The 20,666-nt window shown below is 38.2% G+C and overlaps 3 protein-coding genes across 3 annotated transcripts; 2 read left to right on the forward strand and 1 right to left on the reverse strand.

Moving 5' to 3' along the window:
• Positions 1-1,610: 1,610 nt before the first annotated feature.
• Positions 1,611-3,107, reverse strand: LOC113751627. Its single transcript, XM_027295697.1, has 2 exons — positions 2,556-3,107; positions 1,611-2,194 (listed from the first exon to the last, which is right to left on the reverse strand). Exons 1-2 carry the CDS (start codon positions 3,001-3,003, stop codon positions 2,112-2,114), a joined length of 531 nt encoding a protein of 176 aa, XP_027151498.1. The 5' UTR covers positions 3,004-3,107; the 3' UTR covers positions 1,611-2,111.
• Positions 3,108-6,360: 3,253 nt separating this feature from the next.
• On the forward strand, positions 6,361-11,874 carry LOC113753293 (CLK4-associating serine/arginine rich protein-like). The gene is made up of 13 exons (XM_027297407.1): positions 6,361-6,797; positions 7,454-7,492; positions 7,597-7,745; positions 7,959-8,031; positions 8,602-8,893; positions 8,982-9,091; positions 9,197-9,244; positions 9,328-9,534; positions 9,798-9,899; positions 10,016-10,146; positions 10,349-10,487; positions 11,402-11,590; positions 11,671-11,874. The coding sequence occupies exons 1-13, from the start codon at positions 6,601-6,603 to the stop codon at positions 11,693-11,695; spliced, it is 1,701 nt and encodes a 566-aa protein (XP_027153208.1). The 5' UTR covers positions 6,361-6,600; the 3' UTR covers positions 11,696-11,874.
• A 6,719-nt stretch (positions 11,875-18,593) lies between these two features.
• Positions 18,594-20,465, forward strand: LOC113753515. The gene has a single exon (XM_027297688.1). It carries the CDS (start codon positions 18,854-18,856, stop codon positions 20,078-20,080), a length of 1,227 nt encoding a protein of 408 aa, XP_027153489.1. The 5' UTR covers positions 18,594-18,853; the 3' UTR covers positions 20,081-20,465.
• Positions 20,466-20,666: the final 201 nt, after the last annotated feature.

Genomic DNA, 20,666 nt, shown 5'->3' on the forward strand with positions numbered 1-20,666 from the left:
TCAATTCTTCGGGTCTTCCCTCCCTATTCGTTCGCATCCAAAGCAATGGAAACACCTCAAAGATGATGCAAGCATTTTTTTCCTTAGTCTGAATATTACGGCATCAGAATATCCGGTCAAAAAAAAAGAAGCACATTTGTTAATCTTCTTCCGCAACCTGCCGTATTGTTGAATATTCGAGAATCAAATCTATACGCACCCAAACTCTCAGTTCCTTTACTAAGCGAAACGACTGCAAAATCCTGGCTTTGTTCATTGCCAATTTCTGCAGTTTCCCATGTCCCGTCTTCTTCTCTTTTGGTCAGAATAGACCTCCAATCTTCTATTACTCTTCAAGTGTGCCTATTGTCTTCAGCAGCCCCCAAAAAAACAAAAAAACACAAAAAAAGTCAAAAGAACTTCTTACTATCTTTGCCCAAAAAAGTTATCGTGACTCAATCAGTTGGGAGAGCACATCAAGTTGAAGCTCTCATCTTGACCGTGCAATCATAAATATCAGCCAAGTTTGGCGCCTGCAGAAATATTCAATTCTCAAGTTTCTCAGCCTTAGCGGTCAAGCCAAACTGCAGCGACGTAAAATTTATCATCACATTCTTCCCGGGCCGGTCTTGAATTGAACGTGCTATCGGTGTTCTAGAATTCTTTTTGGGCACCTTAGTAAGTAGCCTGCATCAGCAATCTTCGTAATTGGGCCTCTACCATACAAATTAAAAATTTGTCCATTAGGTCGCTATTGCTTTTTTTTTTATTATTCTTCGACGGGCCGTGGCCCATTTTTTTTTTTTAACCAAATTGTTATCGAGAATCATATAGTTTAGAAGAATCCAGAAATCTACAAACATTTGATTTAAGTGGCGTAGATGGGTATATGTGCGTGCGCGGATTTATAAATTTCTCTGATAAGTAAAGAAGCTAAAAGTAAAGGTTTGATTAAACAAGTTTTCGTGATACGTAAAGCAATTGGAAACAGCCCTTACCTGTTCTGGTCATAGAATGGCTCACTACAACATGCTGTTCAAGTAAAAATCACGGCTATTTAAATGTTATTTTATGCGAAATACTAGACGTCAGCTTCCCACATTCAAAGGATCCGAGACGGGCAAGTTTCTTTCCCTTCATTTTTTTTTTTCATTTTTAAACGAAGCATGAACAAGTTTCTTTCCTTTCATTTTTTTTTTCATTTTTAAATGAAGACTAGTCGTCTTTTTTTTTTTTTATCAAATTGTCACCTTATTCTTACTCTTATCTACTTATCATTCCAAGAGATGACCAACTGGGAGTCAAAGACACCATTCTTGACCCCAGCGTCATTTAGTATTCAACCTCAAGGAATTCTGTGCATTTAACAAATAATGGGAATTTCAGAGAAAACTAGATTAATTAAATTTTTCTCCTGGAACTAAATCATCGTACACTTCACTGTTACAAGAGAATAAGCAGATGCTTGAGCTATATTAAGGAAATTTAGTCGTTAATTGGAGCCAAATGTTGAAGAGATTATTCAAAAAGACAGGAATTCGCTGATCCAATCTTATAACAAGAAGCTCAGCATGGTACGTTTTACCAAAAAAAAAACAACGGGCGGCAAACTTCACAAAACAAAGATAGTATGTTCAATCAAACAAAGGAACGGGCATCATCTTTTCCCACATCATTCATCATGGGCCAGACATCAATGAAATCTAGTACCTCAACCCAAGTGGGAAAAGGTAAAAGCAGATGCAAAAAAGCCGAGGCAAAGCATTAATGTAATACAGATTCAACAACACCAATCATGAAAGCAAGCACCCAAATAGTAGCTAAAGTCAACACCTCAAGAAATTCCAAGATCCTTTTCCCATTAGGTGAGGCACTACCGGTATATTAGTACTCCTACACATAACCAAATTACCAAGCAAGCATGCGAGCAATTAATCCAGTCGGTGGACGTGTTGGATAATTTATGTCAATCAATGTGAAACATGAATAGGAGAACTATCATGACTTCACCAAATTTGTTGGAATTTGGTTACTTTTTCAAACTATCATGAATCCCTTTGGTTGAACAACAACAAGACTTCATCTACTAAGCTGTTCATCTTCATCACCTGTATCCAATTCATCGTCATCATTCACCTTGAAGATTGACGAACGGCACAAGCAACCACTTGTGCCCACTGTCTCAATCTTGTCTTCACCGTTTGTGGATTTTCACCTGTTTCACATACATCCCAATCAAGATCTGATTTCTATCCAAAATCCCATGCCCAAAAAATAAACATCTGTATCAAACTTAAATATCAAAACAGCTCCAAAAACAAATCAACTGAATTTCGAATTAAGGGTGCTTTCTGTTCCCTATAACGAGAAATGGAGTTTGGATATGTACTGTCCACGAAAGTTGCTCAGTCTTGGGGAAACCGAATAAAGAAATCCAATCCTTAATCAATAATAGTGACAACAATCCACACTAAGATTCACATCCAAAAACTAAAACCAGTAACTGAATTAAGAGACCAAAAAAACATTGAAAGAGATGATCCGAAATGAAAAAAAGAGGGTTTTGCAATATATACCTGGACCAAAGATGTTATGAGGGCTGTCAAGAGGGGAAGGCGTGTCGCAGTCCGAGACAGTGGAAGAGAAAGGCGATGCCAAAGTGATATGCTTAGAAACTGTGTCGTTGTAATTCTTGTTTACAGCATAAAATAGTCCATAGGCCGGAAAAGTATCAGACAAACGTTGGTCGATTTTTGGGGAGTCAAAACTGAAACCCAATTCAATACAAGCCTTAAGTTCCTCAAGGTCTTCCTCGGTCACACTCTTACTCCGACGGTTGCAGCGAATGTCGTGATTTCCCTTCCGCCGCTGCCAAGCCTCATCACGATAAGTGTCCGGAGACCAGGATTTTTGTTTGTACAGAGATGGAGTAGGTGTGAGCACTGGCTGAACCTGCCGGGGCTCCGGTATGAACTCCGTTGGGGGAGGTGTGGGTGATGGAGGAATGGTGGGGTTGTGGGACATGATGGAGAAATAATACGTCTCGCCTCTCACCCAGCCCCAAAGGCGGGGAGACGGGGAGGAGGGGCTTTGGCGAAGAGGTCGATGGCTACCTGGTTATTGTCAATTAAAAAGAAGGGTTGATTTGGGTTGAGGGTTTAGTTTATACTGGTCCTTGGAGTCTTTTGTGTGGGGTCTGCACGCTAGGTTTTGGTTGGTCCGGCTCATGATGACCTGTTCCTTCATACATATTTTCTTCATTTAGAAAACACTAAAATAAAAGTGAATTGGATTTGTTTGCTAAAAAATGAAAAATAAATGAGGGAAAAAAAAAAAAACACACACACACACACACACACGTTATTTTGATATTCAAAGGTGGATTCTCCAACTTGAAGCTGAATAGCTCATCATATGTTATGGCTGCGCATTGAGATTTAAAAGGAAAAATGGTAGGTCCAAATTTAGGTCCCATCTTTTTCTTGAATTTTTAAAAATATTCTCTTGACAATTTTTCTAATATCATGTATACTATATCTCACACGAAATGTATTACTTTTTTTTCTTTACAAAAACTCTAAAAAAAAATAGGACTTGAACAAAAATTACTGTGCAAAAAACAAACAAGTATTTGTACCCTAAAAAGTTGTAATTTTGGTAAAGTAAATTACATTCTTATTTTGGATATTCTGGTTAAGACATGTTGGATGAGTTGACGAAGAAGGTGCAGGGTAGATGAAGATTGTAAATTTGCCAACAATTTTTTCCACGTCCAAAATAACACAATAGTGAGGAATATAAATACATCGACACTAGGAATATTCGGAGTCCCAATTCCAGGGCCAATTATTATAATCAGTGGTAGAACAGCGCAAGTACAGGACGCAAAAGACTAGCGTATGGTTCGGCGGAAGATTATCTTCTTGGGCCGCAAACATGTTGTTTATACGTAATCAGGAAGTATGTATAAGAATGATTGCAATCAGACATTACTGGAAATATGTATAATAAGTCGTCTGATTGCCGGCGCAAAGTATTTGTTTTCTATGCATACGCAAGGATACAAAATAATATGTAACTTTCAGCACAAAATTTAATCGAAGTCGTAAGGCATCCACCTCGACCAAAGCCTAATCTCCTTGAGACAATAGCTCTGTGGTCTTTAATATTTGCGTTGCAACATTACCTGTTGGCTTATTGAAGCTATGATTTTGAGAGGACAGATGATATTGTCACAGCCTAAATTTTATTTACCCGGTGATTTGTGCTAAAAAATTAGATTGCCCTTTGCATTTGGGCTTGAACTTGAGAAGGGCAAATTGAAATTTTCATTTAAAATTTTTTGTGGAAATAAAATATAGGTTGTGGCTTTAACACCAATAAAAATTTAAATTGGCACGCTCTACATTTGAGATCTTAGCAAACTGCTAAAAAGTTAAAACATATAGGTAATAAAAAGATGATAAAGGGAGAATCTTAGTATAAACTTTTTTTTCGTTGCTTCTTAAATTTTCAACTTTATCCTCACAAATCACTAAATTATAACTCTACCGTCTGATTGCATGTTGCCCATATAACAAACGGATGTAACAACAACTAATTTTCACCCCCATAACCACCCACAAATATTGTAACCATCAAATTAATTAAAATTCTATTAAAAAAATTTTAAACCATCAAAGTTTATTTTTTTCATTTATGAAAATTTTTATATAAATTCTTCCATATAAAAAGTGATTGTTTCTAAATTGCACACACATTGGATGTGCCTTATCACTAGTTTGTATAGTTGTTTTTTATTTAATTTGACCTGAAATATGAGAAGACAAGGATCTTAAACTTCATTGGGTCTGGTCATAGACTTTCGAAGAGCCAACATTAAGGGTGAGCAAAAACACCCGAAACCTGTCATATTTGATCCAATCCGACCTAAAAAATAAAGTATCCAATCAGCATTATTTGATTGGGTTGAAAGAGAATCCGACACCAGCTCATATGCAGTCAGGTTAGGGTTACATGATTAAGAACTCACAGGCACTTGATCCCCCCGCATATATATATATATATATAATTTATTTTTATACATATACCACAAATAATGGCCCTGTTTGGCAAATGAGTTTTTGGCCAAATTTATTTCATACTAGTTTTTTAATAATTTTAACTACAATAATCTCAAAAAATTTCTCGAAATTTTTAAACTACATGTTTTAAAATACCCAAAACACACAAAAAAAAATTCCCTTCCTCCATTTCTCTTTTTCCTCCCCCACATCAACCCCACCATCACCTTCAGCGCTGATTACTTCATCTGATGCCGGCAGAGATAAGTATTTTTTTTTCTCTTCTCCCTTCTCTCCTTCCCTCCCCTCTTTCCTTCTTCTCTTCTCTTCCCTGCCACCTCTTTCCCTCTCATTTTCTTCCCTCGCCACCCTATCCCTCCCCCCTATGCAATTTGGCCGCACGGCCAGATTAGGTCGCCCGATCTGCGCAAGAGGGAGGGGGAGGGTGGCGGGAAAGAAGGGAGAAAAGGGAAAGAGGGAAGGGAAGGAGAAAATGAAGGGAGGGGAAGAGAGAGAGAAGGGAATAGAGGGGGAAGAGGGAGAGAGAGCAAAATGCAAGAAAAAAATTGTTGTTGTTGTTGCTACAGCTTCCAATGGGGGGAGGGAGAGGGAGAGGGAGACGAAGAAGAGAGGGAAGAAAAGAAAAGAAAGAAAAATAAAGAAAGAGAGAGAGAAAGGGAAAAGGGAAAAAAAGTTTTCCATCTTAAAAATTTTTCCTACAACTTCTACAATAAATTATAGTAAAATTTTAGGCAGTGACAAAAAAAAATCATTTGCCAAACGGGGCCAATATTTTTGGAGCTAAAAAAGTAATTTAATTGAACAAATTATATTAAAAATATGAAAAACTATAGTTTGTTGACAAGATCCATTTCTAGAGGTCATGATCTTATTTTTTGGGAAAAAGTTTAATTAATGTAGAATATATATTTTAAAAAGGTACTACTTATTTTAAATTTTCATTAAATTTGAATTATTTTAAATTTTTTCATTTTTCTTGTATTCTATTCACACATTTGTTTCTTGGGAAGAGACTTTTTTTGAAATTTTTTTTTATTAAGTTTTAAATGAATATGAAAGATATAAAATTAAATTAGTATAAATTAATTAAAAAATTAAATGATAAGCTAGACGGGACGAGTGTCCGTTGACTCGATCCTATCTTAATCGAGTACCGGCTCATTTCTGGGACGGGTAAGAAACAGAACATGTTTGGTTGGGCCTGTGAGCTATACGAACACACAATTAGAACCCAATCCAATAAAATTATACTACGCTTTCGCAGGTATACACGGGCCTGCAGCTTATCTAAATCCGGGTCTCGTCCTCAGCTTCCGCTAGCTTATTGTACACACATACTGACAATTGTTCGCAGATTTTCTCATTGTTCTTCACTTCTTCCTACTCCCATGTATGACTGCTTAAAATGACTCCCGGGGATTAGGGTTTCTGATTCCCAATTGAAATTCCAAATTTCAATTGAAAGAACAAAAAAGTTACCATCAAACCGGGAACTTGGGGCCGGACGGTGACTGTGATAACCGATTTGATCGGAATTATGTGGCACGAAGCGAGGCGGTCGGAGAAAAAGGTACATGACATGATGGACGCGGCTCGGAAGCGGGCTCAGAGACGCGCTGTCTACCTGGCTAAGAGGCGCGGCGACCCGCAGCAGTCTATCCAAGCCGTCGGATCTCGCTGCCGTATCTATCGTGACGATGCTCTCTACCATGCCACCCAGGATCAGCAGGGCCTGTATGAATCATTTACTCTTATTATATTCTCATTTCTCCTAGGACTACAATTTCCCCTTATTGAATTCCTGCATATAGCGAGCAGTTTTATGTTTTCTTTTACGTTTCTAAGGATTTGGTAACTGGAAAGTGAAATATACTTTTTCTAAATTTGTATTAGATTAGCGTTATATTTTGTGTGTGGCTGTGGATGTCATTTGTTGAATGTGAAAGTTGGCAGATTCGAGTAATGCCCTGGGGCGCGTGGCGGTTTATGTGAGTTGGTGACTGGTGAAACTATGAGAGTTGGGAACTGCATGTAGTGATGTGTTAAGAAATTGAAAAGGGATAGTATATTAGTATGTATTGTTGGACCTTTGTACCTATTTTGCGTTTGCTTTGTAAATTAGGTGGCCTTGACCTATCTTGGAAAGAAGTTCTACCATAGCTTCTGTTTTCGACTAAAGGATACTGCTTTAGTAAATAAATTATCTAGGTGTGTTTCTCGAAGCTTGATTTATATCAAAATATGCATATCAATGCGGGAGGGAGTTTATTTTTTGAAGCTTCTTTTCTGTGGTTCTTTACTTTGTGTATGCAAAGTACTTCAGGTTGTTTCTGACTTGATCATTTTGACTTATGACATAAATCTAACCTTTACGCTGTCCTTTTGACCAGGATTCCATGGAACGGAAAGCAGGATATTTTGATTGACAGGTACTTAAACCTTTGTGATCCGACTATTTTTGCTAAGTAGGAATGGGGTTGACAAGCTGGACTGCATATTTACTGGTCTAACTGATCTAATTCCTTGTTAACAGATTTGATGGTCGTGCTTTGCTTGATTTTATTAGAGATTCTAGTTCGAGACATATTCGGGTTCCTGAGAAGTCTGAAGAAGAGGAAGAATTAGAAGAGTTTGTTAATTTTGAGCGTTATCGGGATTTAATTAAGCATCGGCGTAGAGGATGTCGGTACTTTTTGGAATTTTTGATGATCTATTAAATATATGGCATTATAAATAGCATATGTCAACCATCAAATTTTTCTGTCCTTTGGGATTCAATTATGCAAAGTAGTGAATTCATGCTATGCTCTCCATTGTTCTTAGTGTTGGATACCACATCCAGTCAAAAGATGACAGCTTACTACACTTCTTTGAGCTAACACTTCCTACTGACAGTTGCCGATGATGAAGCTTTGCAACATGTTGATCAAGAGATTGAGGCTAAGATCAACCCTTTTGGATCAGACAGGTTCAAGTTTATTTGTCTACTGTATTTGCCTGCAACATCATCGTGACTTACAATTATGCGCTTAGTTAGTTCCTTTGAGGATATAGACCTTTCTTTTGCTGTACCATTGTGAGAAATTCAAAGTTGCTACTGGTACCAATTATCTTTGACTACGGGATAAGAAAGGAAAACAAGAAGGGATGAAGGGGCATGCTGAAAAAGAATTTGGCTATACTGGTTTGTATGACCGGTTATGTGTTCAGTAATATTGTGAAATGTTGAGTTATTGTAGTGACCTTGGGTTTTGAGTTCTGGTGTTGGACAAGATTGAAAATAGTGAAACTTTTGATTTTTGTATTTATTCTGTAATTAATGTTGGTTGGCACGTTTCTTAGTGGATCTTTTGATAGAACTTTATTACAACAATCAACTTTTTTCAAACGTGGGCAGGAGTTCTTTATGGTAACTCTGTAAGCAGGTGTATATATCTCGAATTGTGAAGCTGCAATGTCATGATTCTAGTTATTTATGTACACGTTTACTTTGTATTTAAGTATTTTTGACGTGTGTATTGTTTTCCAAATGATATAGATCTCATCCTCCCCAGCCAGTGGCAAACAAGGGGTCATATTCACAAGTTGGTTTCTCTTATGATGGAGATGGGAAAGAGGAAACCCACGACTCAGATGGTGAGGAAGAGGATGAAGATGAAGACGATGAAGATGATGATGAGTTTAACAGTGATGACAGCAATGATGTGGGAATGGAGTCAATTGCAAAGGAATTTGGTGTTAAGCGCTATGGATGGCTTGTATACATGGATAAGAAGGCTAAAGAAGAAGAAAGGAGGCAGAAAGAAGTTATCAAGGGAGATCCTGCAATTGTAAGTTTTCCAAAAGCTTGGTTATGATAGAAGGATGCAATATATGGATATATCTTTCAGTATCTCCTGATAACATTGGATTTTGCAGAGGAAGCTGAGTCGGAAGGAAAGAAGAAAGGCTTCTCAGATGGAAAGAGAAAGGGAAAGAGAAGCATCTCGCATTACTGGTACTAGAGTACTTCACCGTGATCCTTACCGGTGAGCACCCTGAATTTCTTTTTGTGTAGTTATTGGAATAAGGATCAAAGGGAGAAGTTTTTATATTGGATTGTGTTTGTTATATCCTTTGCTTGCAATTTACAGTGAGCCCAGAAGAAGCCCTACTTATGAAGCTTATTCACGTTCTAGACGGTGAGTTTATGCTTATGGTGATGTCGTACTTTTGAATGAAGTGGTACTTATGCAATACTAGTAAACCTGTATTATTTTGTCAGGTCAAGGTCAAGGTCTAGATCTTACTCACCTTCCCACTCAAGGCGCAATGCTCGTGGAATGCATTCTGATGATGTTCATCGAAGCAAAGATAGAGCTCCTAAGATAGAGTATATAACAGAGTTTGGAGGGTCTGATGGAAATGAACCAAAATTTGAAGGATATTCTCCACCACCATCTCCTCCAACCCAAGCTGATGCACTGAACCGGTCGGAGCACTCGACCTTTAATTCTTGCAAAGATATTGGACAGTTTTTCTCTGCTGCAGCTTATCGTCCATTTTGTTACCTCAGACAAACTTATGTGGTTTAGAATAGATCACTTCTTAGGGTTATCAGCATAACTGCCAAGAGGGAGAGGGAAGGAAGCTTCCTTTCTGAAGCACATTTTCCCCTGAATTAACATAATATGACTGTATCCCAGTTACCAGGATGTTACAAAGGAATTCTCTAATGTTTCTGATTTCATGCAGGCCATCATCTGGTCGCATACTTGAGGCTCTCCATGTAGATCCTGCATCTGGTGTATCTCTTGACAAGGAAAAAAATGCCAAATTGTTGAAACCACCAGCAAGGTACTAAAAGCTATTGTTGGAATTCTTAATTATACTTTTATGTTGGCATGTGTAATCAATGGACATGCATGTTCATGGTAAAACTGTGAATGTTCAGCGTTTCATTTGCTTGGCAGCACATCCTCAGCGTTAGCCAAATTAAGCAAGGCAACTAGCAGTGGCAGCCTCACTAAGCAACAGGTGGAGAAGAAGGAAACGCCACAAGAGCGGCTAAAACGGATTATGAGCAAGCAACTAAACAAACAAAGTATTCATCCTCCCTTGTTATATAGCATATGGACAAAAAGTTCATGTGCAATTGTGTGGAAAGTATATATTGAACTTTAATTTGAGTTCACAGCCTGCATTATCTTTTCTCGAAAGAACACAAAAATTTTACCTTTGATCAATGGTGTGGACTTTTTCTTTTCTTTTTTTTTTCCTGGTGGCATAACTGGTTCTTGTTGCAGTTAAAAAAGATACAGCCGTTGAAATGGCTAAGAAAAGAGAACAGGAACGACAGAGGCTTGAAAAACTTGCAGAAACAAGTCGTGTTAGTCGATATCGTCATCGCAGTCGAAGTAGAAGCTACAGCCGATCTCCTTCCAGGTAGTGTGTACTGCTATTTGTGTTTAATATCAAGCTATGCAGCTTTTAAGCCACATGGCAACATGTGCGACATGCAGTACTTTGGAAAAGTGTTAATTTGTCAGGAAGGTGTAGCTCCACAGAATATGTAGTCATGCTTAAATCTTTATTGCATTTCTGTTGCCTTCTGTCCTTTGTCTCTTGGTTTAGCTACTTTTGTCATCCAATGGTGGTATCGTAGCTTTTATTGAATCTTTACTAGTTTTCTAGATGTCTTTGAATCCAATGGTGGCATATTGGTTTAGCTTTTTGTCATCCATGTTAATTTGAATCTTTACTAGTTTTCTAGATGTCTTTGTACGGTCCCTTGTTCTACCTGGGAAGTCAGGCACTCAAAGAAATTATGTTTCAGATATAATTGAATTGAGCATTACGAATATGAAGCGTCAACTGGGTTATATATCTGAAAGCTATGGTAGTCTATATTCTCTTTTGCTGCAGCCCTAAGAAAGCTGCTTAAGAAAAGTGATGCATAATAAAGTTGTTTCAGAAGTTGAAACTTTTGTTTAAGTTGCAAAGGCAAAAGCTATTATTAGTACCTCCATGCTGCCTCCTAGGATCAGCTCTAATAAGCTTAAGAGGTTAAAAACGGAAAGAGAGCTACTGAAACATCATTTTGCTTTAAAAAGCAACTGAAACAAGCTATTTAAAGCTATCTATTACAAACTATACAAAATGTTAGGTTTCGGTTTTTTAGGGGTTGGGAGTAGGAAGGGAGAAATACTCTTCACGCATATATTTTTTTTAAAGCATCCATGCTGTTAACTTTTTCATTTAGATGAGTTGTTGTGGTAATTTGGTTTTCATCTCGTTTTCTTGGTGGTTGGAATAATTCCTACTTCGGTTCTCTAAATAAGTTTTGTGTTCTTCAACAGAAGGTATCGTCGAAGTAGAAGTCGAAGCAGAGGTGGGGATTCTCAACGACGTCGCTCTCGCTCCCGCTCCCGTTCTCTGTCGGGCTCCTCCTCCTCCTCGCATTCACATTCACGTTCACGTTCACAATCCCGCTCTTACTCTAGCTCGCGTTCTCACTCGCGCTCTATTTCTCGCTCTGGCTCACCTCGGTATGTTAACTGCTTTCATTTTTTTTTGTGCAGTGGAATTTTGATGTTTAGTCACTTACATAATTCTGGGTGTTGCACAGGGCAAGAAGGCGATCGAGATACTGAAGATTAATTTTGAAAAGGGATGCAGATCATTATGTGCTAGTGTCTATGTTGGAGTGTGGTTTGAGTTGAAAAATTCATCTATTTGGGATTCTCTTATTTTTCTTTTCCCCTTTAAATGTATTAACTGAAGTAATTAGAGTATATAGATAATGAAATTTCCCTGTGAATTTCTGTTCTCAGCCATAAACGGGGCGGGGGTAATAACTAAAGTGATACAGGTAGGGAAATTGGAAGTGGTAAAAGTTGTATCAGTTAAATTTTGTTTACTCGAGAGCTTGTTGACACGGTAGATTGGAAGTGCGAATCGTTTAAACCATCAGTAGTAATGTCAATGAAGGGGGGCAAAAAAGTGGGAAGAAGAAGAGCTGGCGGCCTAGCGTGAATGACTTGAAAGAGAATCGGTCGTTTGAGGTCTTCCATTCCGTTTTGTCTTTTCATGGTTCTAACTTCGCATCTCAAGCATCCCGTGTTGGCCACGGATTTGGCAGCGAACCCCAAAGAAAGCAAATCTTGCCGGTGGAACTTTGCTTTGCCTTGCTTTATTGTGCCTCTGAATCACGCTCACTCATCGAATGACCTCCATGAAAATGAAAGAGATGCTCTTTTCTCCTTTTAACTTTCCATTTTCGGACTTTATTTTGGTTCACAAACCTCCTCTACTCAAAAAGCTCTCTGTTGTAGCTATCTATAGGTTATAGACGATATCAAAAGTTTAATCACCACACGAGGGGCTACTTTAGTCTCTTTTGCTTTCGAGTGGCTGCAGAGGTTTTAGGCCGGCGACCTTCCCTGCAGTCCCATCCTAATCCTAAATCCTAAACCACCCTACGCCTAAGCCTAATCCCATATAAAACTATTACAAATGTGGGATCCACATCCCACCGGATCGAGAAATGAGTTCCTTCCTTCAAACTCCCACAACTCGACAGGGACATGCCCGTGGCTCGCTCCTCCCTCCCTCTCCCTGGGAAATCATTTTATTGAATATGGAAAACCAACTTTAAAAACCGTTTGCTCTTTAGATTAATTAATTCTCAAAGATTGTGCAGCTTTTTATACTGCACTCCATTCGTGCGTGCGCGTGTGTGTGTCTATATATATATATATATATATAAGTGGCTTGGTGATGCAATCTATTCTTCGGGAAACCACCTCTGGTTAAGCTGTAGCCAATAATTATTTCTTTAAGCACGTAGGCAACCGAATTTGGATCAATTTTTAATTATAAGGACGTTGATGGGAAGCACATGGGATGGTGAATCTCTCTTCGATAAATAATACTATATGTGTATATATATAATCTTCTCGTATGAAATGTCTAATGCTGCTATTTGTGACTATAATAAGACCCTACCGAATGATTCTATCGTAGTAAACATGCAATCTCCTCTCTTATTATAATCGTTAGGGCCCCTTAACTACTACCCTTGCAGCAACTTAGAAGATCCCAAATAAATCACTTTCTTTTTTCTTCAATTCAATGCAGATTTAATTAAGTTTACACCTATGATTATAAATTTGCTCATGGCTCCGTCTCAATCACACAGACACAAACACAAATGGAGGCGTCAGGCTGAGGTCATCACCTCATAGGTCCATGCCAGTTAAGCTGTAATCTCATACATATCTATATAACTGTAATTTAATCATTTGCGTCTACTTTGGAACAAGTATCCCGATGAAGCATATTAACATTTTTTTTTTTTTTGAAAAAAAAAAGGGATGAAGAAGTATCCGAATGGAGGTTTCCGAAGAAGCTGGTTTGCGAAGAGTACAAACCAGGAATAAGTTGCATCGCAAAAGTTAACTCAGGCCTGCAAGTTAGAACTAACTAATGATTGGAGGTCGTGTGATTTTGCTTGATACCTGTTTAATTTTGCTGTACCCTTGTTGTACTGTGTTTGGCTAGCAAGAAGATATCAGGAACCCAATGATCTTTTTTTATCCGTGCAGAGATATTCCAATGATTTTAGTGAGATCAAAAGCTGCTTAATTAGTGAATCATCTTTATATTTTTACCAATCATTGTTGGTAATGTACAAATTGGCACCAAAAAAACTCCAGATTACCGTTCACCGTGCAAGGCATTATGGGAGAAGAAAAGGTCACCAGCAAAGGAAACACGACTTGACTAAACAGAAATTATGGGAGCAAGCGAAGCTTGTAAGATCCGGACATGAAATGAAAGCAATGCTGCCTACTATGCTTGCTCAATAGTCAACAGTCGTTGAAATTTGATTTTAAAATGACAAAGAGTACGTGAGCTTTCTTTGCTCAAGACGAACATGCATGGTCATGGACCCCCCCAACCCAATTTTTGCCCACTTATTCCATGGACAAGAAAACTGGTTTTCTATCCCAGTCTTTTCTACGTAGCATGCTCCCATGGGCAGCTGGTTCCCACATTGCCAAGACCGTTAATGACATTTTCTGGACTTTTGTAGTTGTAGGTCTCCGTGAAAGTGAGAAGCCATGCTCGCTCGGTCCCTGCTGCTCTCCTCTTGCTCCTACAAATCTAAGTCCCACGTAACAAAGATTTTCTCTTTGGATTGACCATTTCTTTTTCGTAATTAATTAGCCGACCCGACCCCTTGCATTTTCTCTGTCTTGAGTTTGTGGTGAAGGTGTGCAGTCTTCTTCTTTGATCCTGTTTAAGATATTAATAGAGAAATGCGTCCACATAGGTCATGCTTCGTCACCGCCTTGTGTCGTCCGTGGCAGACCAGGGAGTTGAGCTTTTGCCTTCATAATTCTTCCAAAAAAAAAAAAAGGTTATGTATATATATACACACACACACACAGACATAAATTTCACTTGCATCAACGATTGTATATGAAACAATACAATACAGTCTTGGAGGCAGCTATCCTCCCACTCAATCAATCCCTTACAACCCTGATCCATACACCAACGTTTGAATCGAAGACGTGTGTATTATGCTTGCATCGAGGATATATAAGTGACCTGTGTGATCGAAATTTAAGTGGTTGCCATTTGCTATCCGGTTTTCCTTTTTTTAAGGTTTCTTCTAACTTGCAATTCATCTTTTCTTTTTTGGGGGTACGGTAATTAATCTCATAGTAGTAGTTTAGAGTCACATAACATAATATCAGTTGATGCGCATAATTAAAGGTGCTGAAACGTAAGATGAAGAAAAGTTAGCGGTCAAAAGATTGACTAACCATATGATCTGTAGTCTTTAATTAGGGATCAAATGAATGTTTTGGAATGAAGCATCGGCCAGCCAAATTTGATTAAGCTCCGAATTTTAAGGTGATATGCACATGTTAGCCCAAAATTATCGAAGTCAACCAGCAATTAACTTCATCCAAAAGAAGAGGGCAAAAAAAAATATATATATATATATATATTCTCCTCGAGACCTTGGCAGATGACTATCAATCAAAAAAGATTAAAAACTGGAAATGTATGAAGTTGTCAGCGTTATATCACGTGCTTGGGGTCGAATTCATGACCGTTACTCCTAATCACAAGCTTAATTTATTAGCAGTTAGCTCGATCGCAATAGAATGGACACTAGGAAAATTGAGGAGAGCTGAGGTCCATATATTTTACTTTTATTCTGGTTCTGAAATTCTTTGTAACAGCAAAGAAATTGGGGTTTTTTTAATTTTAGGCTGGTGATGAATATGATGAACTCATGAGAGGTACCTTCTCAGTTGGCAGGCAAACGGTGGTTGACCGGTGACTTGTGGGAAGGTATTCATGGCGGGCAAAACATAAAAATAAAAGAAGATACGTGAATTTTAGTAAAGTAGGGTTACTGTTTGATTTCATGTGACTTCATCTCCTAAACGAAACAGAACAGAAATAAATTATGGAGGCCGGCGGTTGAAATCATAAGTACAGCCAAACGTTGTAGTTACAGGTCCCCCAGAAAAACGACACCATTTTGATCGGTCATACAATGCACACCATTTATGTAGGATCGTAATATTGAAATGATTTTTCGCATTTGATTCAATTTCGAAATGTTTTTTTTTTTTTTTATCTCGAGTTACTTTATCCGTTTAAGAATAATAATAATAAGAAAAAATTGATGTGCCGTCTATTAAGTACTAGTAGCAAACGACTTATTTATTGAGCAAAAGTGAGATTCGTTTTGTATAAATAGTCACCTAGATATAGATATATAATTAATACCACCAAATGTAATGTACTTTATTTATTTTTTTTCTGGATACAATAATATTCTTATAACATAATCTATTCTATTTTAGAGGGAGAAAAATCTAAAGAAATTGTATTAAGAATTAGCAGGTATACATCATGTTAGACTAGATCAAATAATTCTTTAAATTTTTTCCATTGAAGTTGAGGTTCAAAGAAAGTGGTAGCAAGGCATTGTTTGGTGTAGCGTCTCATTGGCTATTTTTTGGTACAGCTACGAAGAAGAAGTAAGAAATCTATTGTGCGTACTTTGTGAGCTGAATTAAAGCTACCATTGAATAAGTGCAGTTGGTTTATTGTCTTCCACTTGCTAACTAATCCACCAAAAGAAAAAAAGGTAAAACTTCATCTGTGTTTGGTGTTTTGTTGATATACAAAATCTTTAAATCAATTCAAAGTATTTTTGAAGATAAATAGACTGGTATGAACTGATGCTCAAGCACCTCGATCTGATCCAGATACTTCACGTTTTGCTGGCTTCTGGAATAGTTTTTTCATTTTTTCTTTTAGCATCTTTGTATAGTAATTTCCATTCCTTGCTTTTCTCTCTCTCTCTCTCTCTTTGTTTTTTTAACAGCCGGACAGCAAGAAGAAAGAATCTTTCTATATACGCGGAAAAACACACACTTGAGAGAGAGAGAGTACACGATTTCTAAAAGATCCTACAAGTGGACCAGAATAAGTAAGTAAAAATTTGTACCACTTGCTGCCATTAGATAAGAAAGAATTAATCATTCATGCCAATTGCACTTTAAAGCATAATTCTGATGATTTTTAGTAGTTCCCCTACCCACACGTTCTAATTCACACAATTTATACTGGCGATAACGAATGAAAGGAAACGTTTATCTTGACCTTGATATTTTCACTACTTTCCCTCCGTAGCATAAAGTTTCGAAGCACAAAGATTTACTCCTCTCTTTTATATAAAAAAAAATTTGGAAAGAAAGCCTAAAGATTTACTAAAGCAATATGAATGCTCATCTAGAATCATACTAATAGAATATTAAAAATCAATGTTTTAAAACCCATTCTGGACTGATCGGTTGAATCATTGACCGACCGGCCTTCTTTTTGGTTTGAATATGTTTAAAAAATCAGTGTGTATCAATTTTCAATTAAACCAATTGAACCGTCCGGTTCAATCAGTTTGCATTTCATTTATTTGTTATTGCCCTTTAAGTGTTTCAATTTTTATCATATAAACCAGTACTCATATAATTTAGGAAGATTAAAAATATATGAAATATTAATAATAATCTCACATTAATAATATAAATCTAGAAATCATTTTATATTATTCTCAAATTGACCCTGTCTCCACATTTTCATTTTCGTAATCAACTACAACTATGATACTCATCGAGCAAGTAATGTTTGGCAAAACCACTTTGGCAATCTTACCACAAAACAATGCTCATCTGGATTGCGCATTTTGGGAGTTTTTATAATAAAATAATATTAAAGCACTCTTTTCTAGATGTAATCTATACAAGAAAAAAAAAAGGTTGAAAAACATATTCAGTAAATATTTTCGAAAATTTAAAAAAGCTGCAATGCAAACGATGTCAATAGAATGATATTGTAAATTTATATTTAAAAAATATTTAAATTGTATTAGTATAAGCCTTCTCATCTAACCAGATTGATTATTTGCTTGCTTTTTCCTTTTTGCATAAGATTGAGTAAACATTTTTTTTGGCAATAATAAGCTTCATAACCCGTTGTATGCTTCTTCTTATTCCCCCTTTTTTCCCCCTCATTTCCAACTTCTAAATGGAATCCTTATATTATATAAAAATGAGTTGCGGTTGAAATTGTTGTGGTTAAAGAGGGATTTTGAATTTCAACCGCATGGATAGGGGAATTTTTGAAATGTAAAATGATGTGGAGTTTATTTTTAGTTTTGCGCACAAGTGATGATAGCATGTGTTTTGATATGTTTACAGAAATCTCCTCATATTTGTACATTTAAAGTGTTTATTTATGGAGATATTTGGGTATTTTTGAACGTGAGATTATTTATAATAGATTATTAAAAATATTAATAATATTTATGACATATTGATGACATCACAGGTTAATACGATCAGTTCAACGGTTGAACCAGTGACCCTTATCCCATTCATTTTTTTGGATCAATGAATGGTTTGGGTTTCAAAACCTTGCTAAAAATATTGTTGCATTTCCCTTCCACAGACTAGACCACAGGGAGTCGAATAATTACATAACAAGTAGCATGAGCATGCATTTCAGTGTGCAAGTAGTTTGCCAACGTCTTTTTCTCTCTTTTTCTTTTTCCTTTTTTGGTTTCCCCCCTTTATTTCTTCGCAGAACAAATAGATACACGCATATTATTATCAATTTAGCGGTCCACATCCTCAAGAGTGGAAGACCCCCAAAAAAATAAAAAATAAAAGTAGAATCCATCTTAACCATCAAATCCCCGTATAAATAAATCGATCATTAACAATAATCTGTCATTACTCACTAGTCACTCCCATAAAAATCCCAGCAGCAATCAAATGATTCACAAACATAAACAACAATTCATGCTTGTTTTGTTATCATTTTTTTTTAATCTTTTTCTGCTTTCAACCAAAATGTCAATTACCAAAATCTAAAAGCGGGGCCCCACTCCACTACCCTTCCCTATAAGTATCCCTGCTTTCTTTGCATCCGCCCCATATGATAAATCATAAAACTCCTCCATTTCCACTTCACTATTATCATCACTCTTTCTTCTTCGTCTCTAGTCTTCCCAAAGTTTTTTGTTTTTTGTTTTTCGTTTTAAAGAAAGAAAAAAAAAAAAAGGAATAGCCATTCTCCTGCCAACTTTCAAGAACTCGAACCCAGAACAAATTCTCAGAACAAATTCTTCATTTTTTGTTTACTTCTTGTCTTCTTCTTCTTTATTTTCCTTCTTTCTCCGAGGCCCATAAAGCCCATCTTTACTATCACTGACAATGGTGGACGTAGACCGGAGGATGACCGGTCTAAACCCGGCCCACGTGGCGGGCCTCCGGCGGCTCTCCGCTAGAGCAGCCGCAGCTGCCTCCGCTTCGACTCCCTCCACGCCTCTCCCTCCGCGCAACAGCCTCCTCTCCTTCACTTCTTTAGCTGATAAAGTGCTAACCCATCTGAAGAACTCGGGTGTTCAAGTCCAACCCGGTTTGAGCGAATCCGAATTTGCACGGGCCGAAGCGGAGTTTGGGTTTGGCTTTCCACCTGACCTTAAAGCTATTCTCTCAGCTGGGTTGCCGCTGGGGCCTGGATTCCCGGACTGGAGGTCTGCCGGGCCGTCTCGTCTTCAGCTCCGGGCCTCTATTAATCTCCCTATCGCCGCTATCTCCTTTCACATAGCCCGAAATTCTTTGTGGTCCAAATCTTGGGGGCCCAGGCCATCGGACCCGGAAAAGGCGCTCAAGATCGCCAGAAATGCCCTGAAACGGGCCCCGCTTTTGATCCCCATTTTTAACCATTGTTACATTCCCTGTAATCCTTGCTTGGCCGGGAATCCCATTTTCTACGTCGATGAGCATCGGATTTTCTGCTGCGGTTTTGATCTCTCCGACTTCTTCGACAGGGAATCGTCGCTGTTCCAGAGCTCAGACCCTCAGATTCTATCCAGACAACGATCCGTGAGTGAGAGGTCAGCTGGGTCGTCGTCGACGAACTTTTCGAGAAGAAGCCTGGACGCTCTGGCCGCCGGCGGAGGCAGAACGCCGAGATGGGTGGAGTTCTGGAGCGACGCGGCCGTGGATCGACGTCGGCGGAATTCGAACTCGTCGTCCTCGTCATCGTCGTCGCCGGAGAGGTACTTCGAGATGCCCAGGTCGGAAATTCCGAAATGGGTGGAGGAGTACGTGGAGCAAATAGGGTCGGTTTTGAGGGAAGGAGGGTGGGACGAATCGGACGTGTCAGAGATCGTGCAGGTGTCAGCATCGGGGTTCTTTGAGGGAGGGGAGATGGTTTTGTTGGATAATCAGGCGGTCATGGACGCTCTCCTGGTGAAAGCGGATCGGTTCTCGGATTCGCTGAGGAAAGCTGGGTGGAGCTCTGAGGAAGTTTCGGAAGCACTGGGTTTCGATTTCCGGTCGGAGAAGGAGAGGAAACCGGCTAAGAAGTTGTCTCCGGAGTTGGTGGAGAAAATTGGGAAACTGGCTGAGTCGGTTTCCAGGTCGTCGTCATGATACGATGGACAGCCAAGCCCTCTGTACTATAAAAAAAATCTGGGGCATATCGGCAGCAGACGTCGAGATTCTTTTCTTTTTTTTTTTTTTGGGTTTTTGAGATTTTCAATACCTCGGGTTTGCCTTTTGCCTCTTTTGGGTATAGGAGAGAAAAAGAAAAGTATAAAAATTCCGGAAAAAAGAAAAGAAAAGAAATGAGAGGTAGAGTATCAAACGATTTTCTTGTCAAATACTTGCTAGGTTCCACAGAAAAATGGGTGGGGGTGCATGTATCAAAGTGGTTACGTTACTATTAGGAGGAGGATTTGATGATATTAATTGTTGTAAAGTGTATGTGGAATTTTAACAAAAAGAAATCATATGAAATTTGATCTTTTCTTCTTTATTTTAACGAACGGATGGATGGCAGAGGTCAAGCGTCGAGAGAAGAAAGAAGGTTGTGTGTGTGTGTTTGATCGCTTCGCTTGGAAGTTGGAACTAAACTGGTTGGTGGTTGGTGGTGTTTTGATTTTGAAACAACAACTCATTCCTCCTCCGGCTCCTCTAGTTTTGTACAGCTACTACACTTAACAATAATAATATATTA

Source organism: Coffea eugenioides, chromosome 11, assembly GCF_003713205.1.
Source record: "Coffea eugenioides isolate CCC68of chromosome 11, Ceug_1.0, whole genome shotgun sequence".
Lineage (NCBI taxonomy): Eukaryota > Viridiplantae > Streptophyta > Magnoliopsida > Gentianales > Rubiaceae > Coffea > Coffea eugenioides.

What these genes read in the sequence shown, in the direction of transcription:
- LOC113753293 (XM_027297407.1), top strand. Translation starts at nt 6,601, where the DNA reads ATGTGGCACGAAGCGAGGCGGTCGGAGAAAAAGGTACATGACATGATG. An exon ending in TACAGCCGATCTCCTTCCAG is followed by an intron (nt 10,488 to 11,401) that starts GTAGTGTGTACT and finishes GTTCTTCAACAG; the next exon opens with AAGGTATCGTCGAAGTAGAA. An exon ending in TCTCGCTCTGGCTCACCTCG is followed by an intron (nt 11,591 to 11,670) that starts GTATGTTAACTG and finishes GGTGTTGCACAG; the next exon opens with GGCAAGAAGGCGATCGAGAT.
- LOC113751627 (XM_027295697.1), bottom strand. Translation starts at nt 3,003, where the DNA reads ATGTCCCACAACCCCACCATTCCTCCATCACCCACACCTCCCCCAACG. An exon ending in TCATAACATCTTTGGTCCAG is followed by an intron (nt 2,195 to 2,555) that starts GTATATATTGCA and finishes TATGTGAAACAG; the next exon opens with GTGAAAATCCACAAACGGTG.
- LOC113753515 (XM_027297688.1), top strand. Translation starts at nt 18,854, where the DNA reads ATGGTGGACGTAGACCGGAGGATGACCGGTCTAAACCCGGCCCACGTG.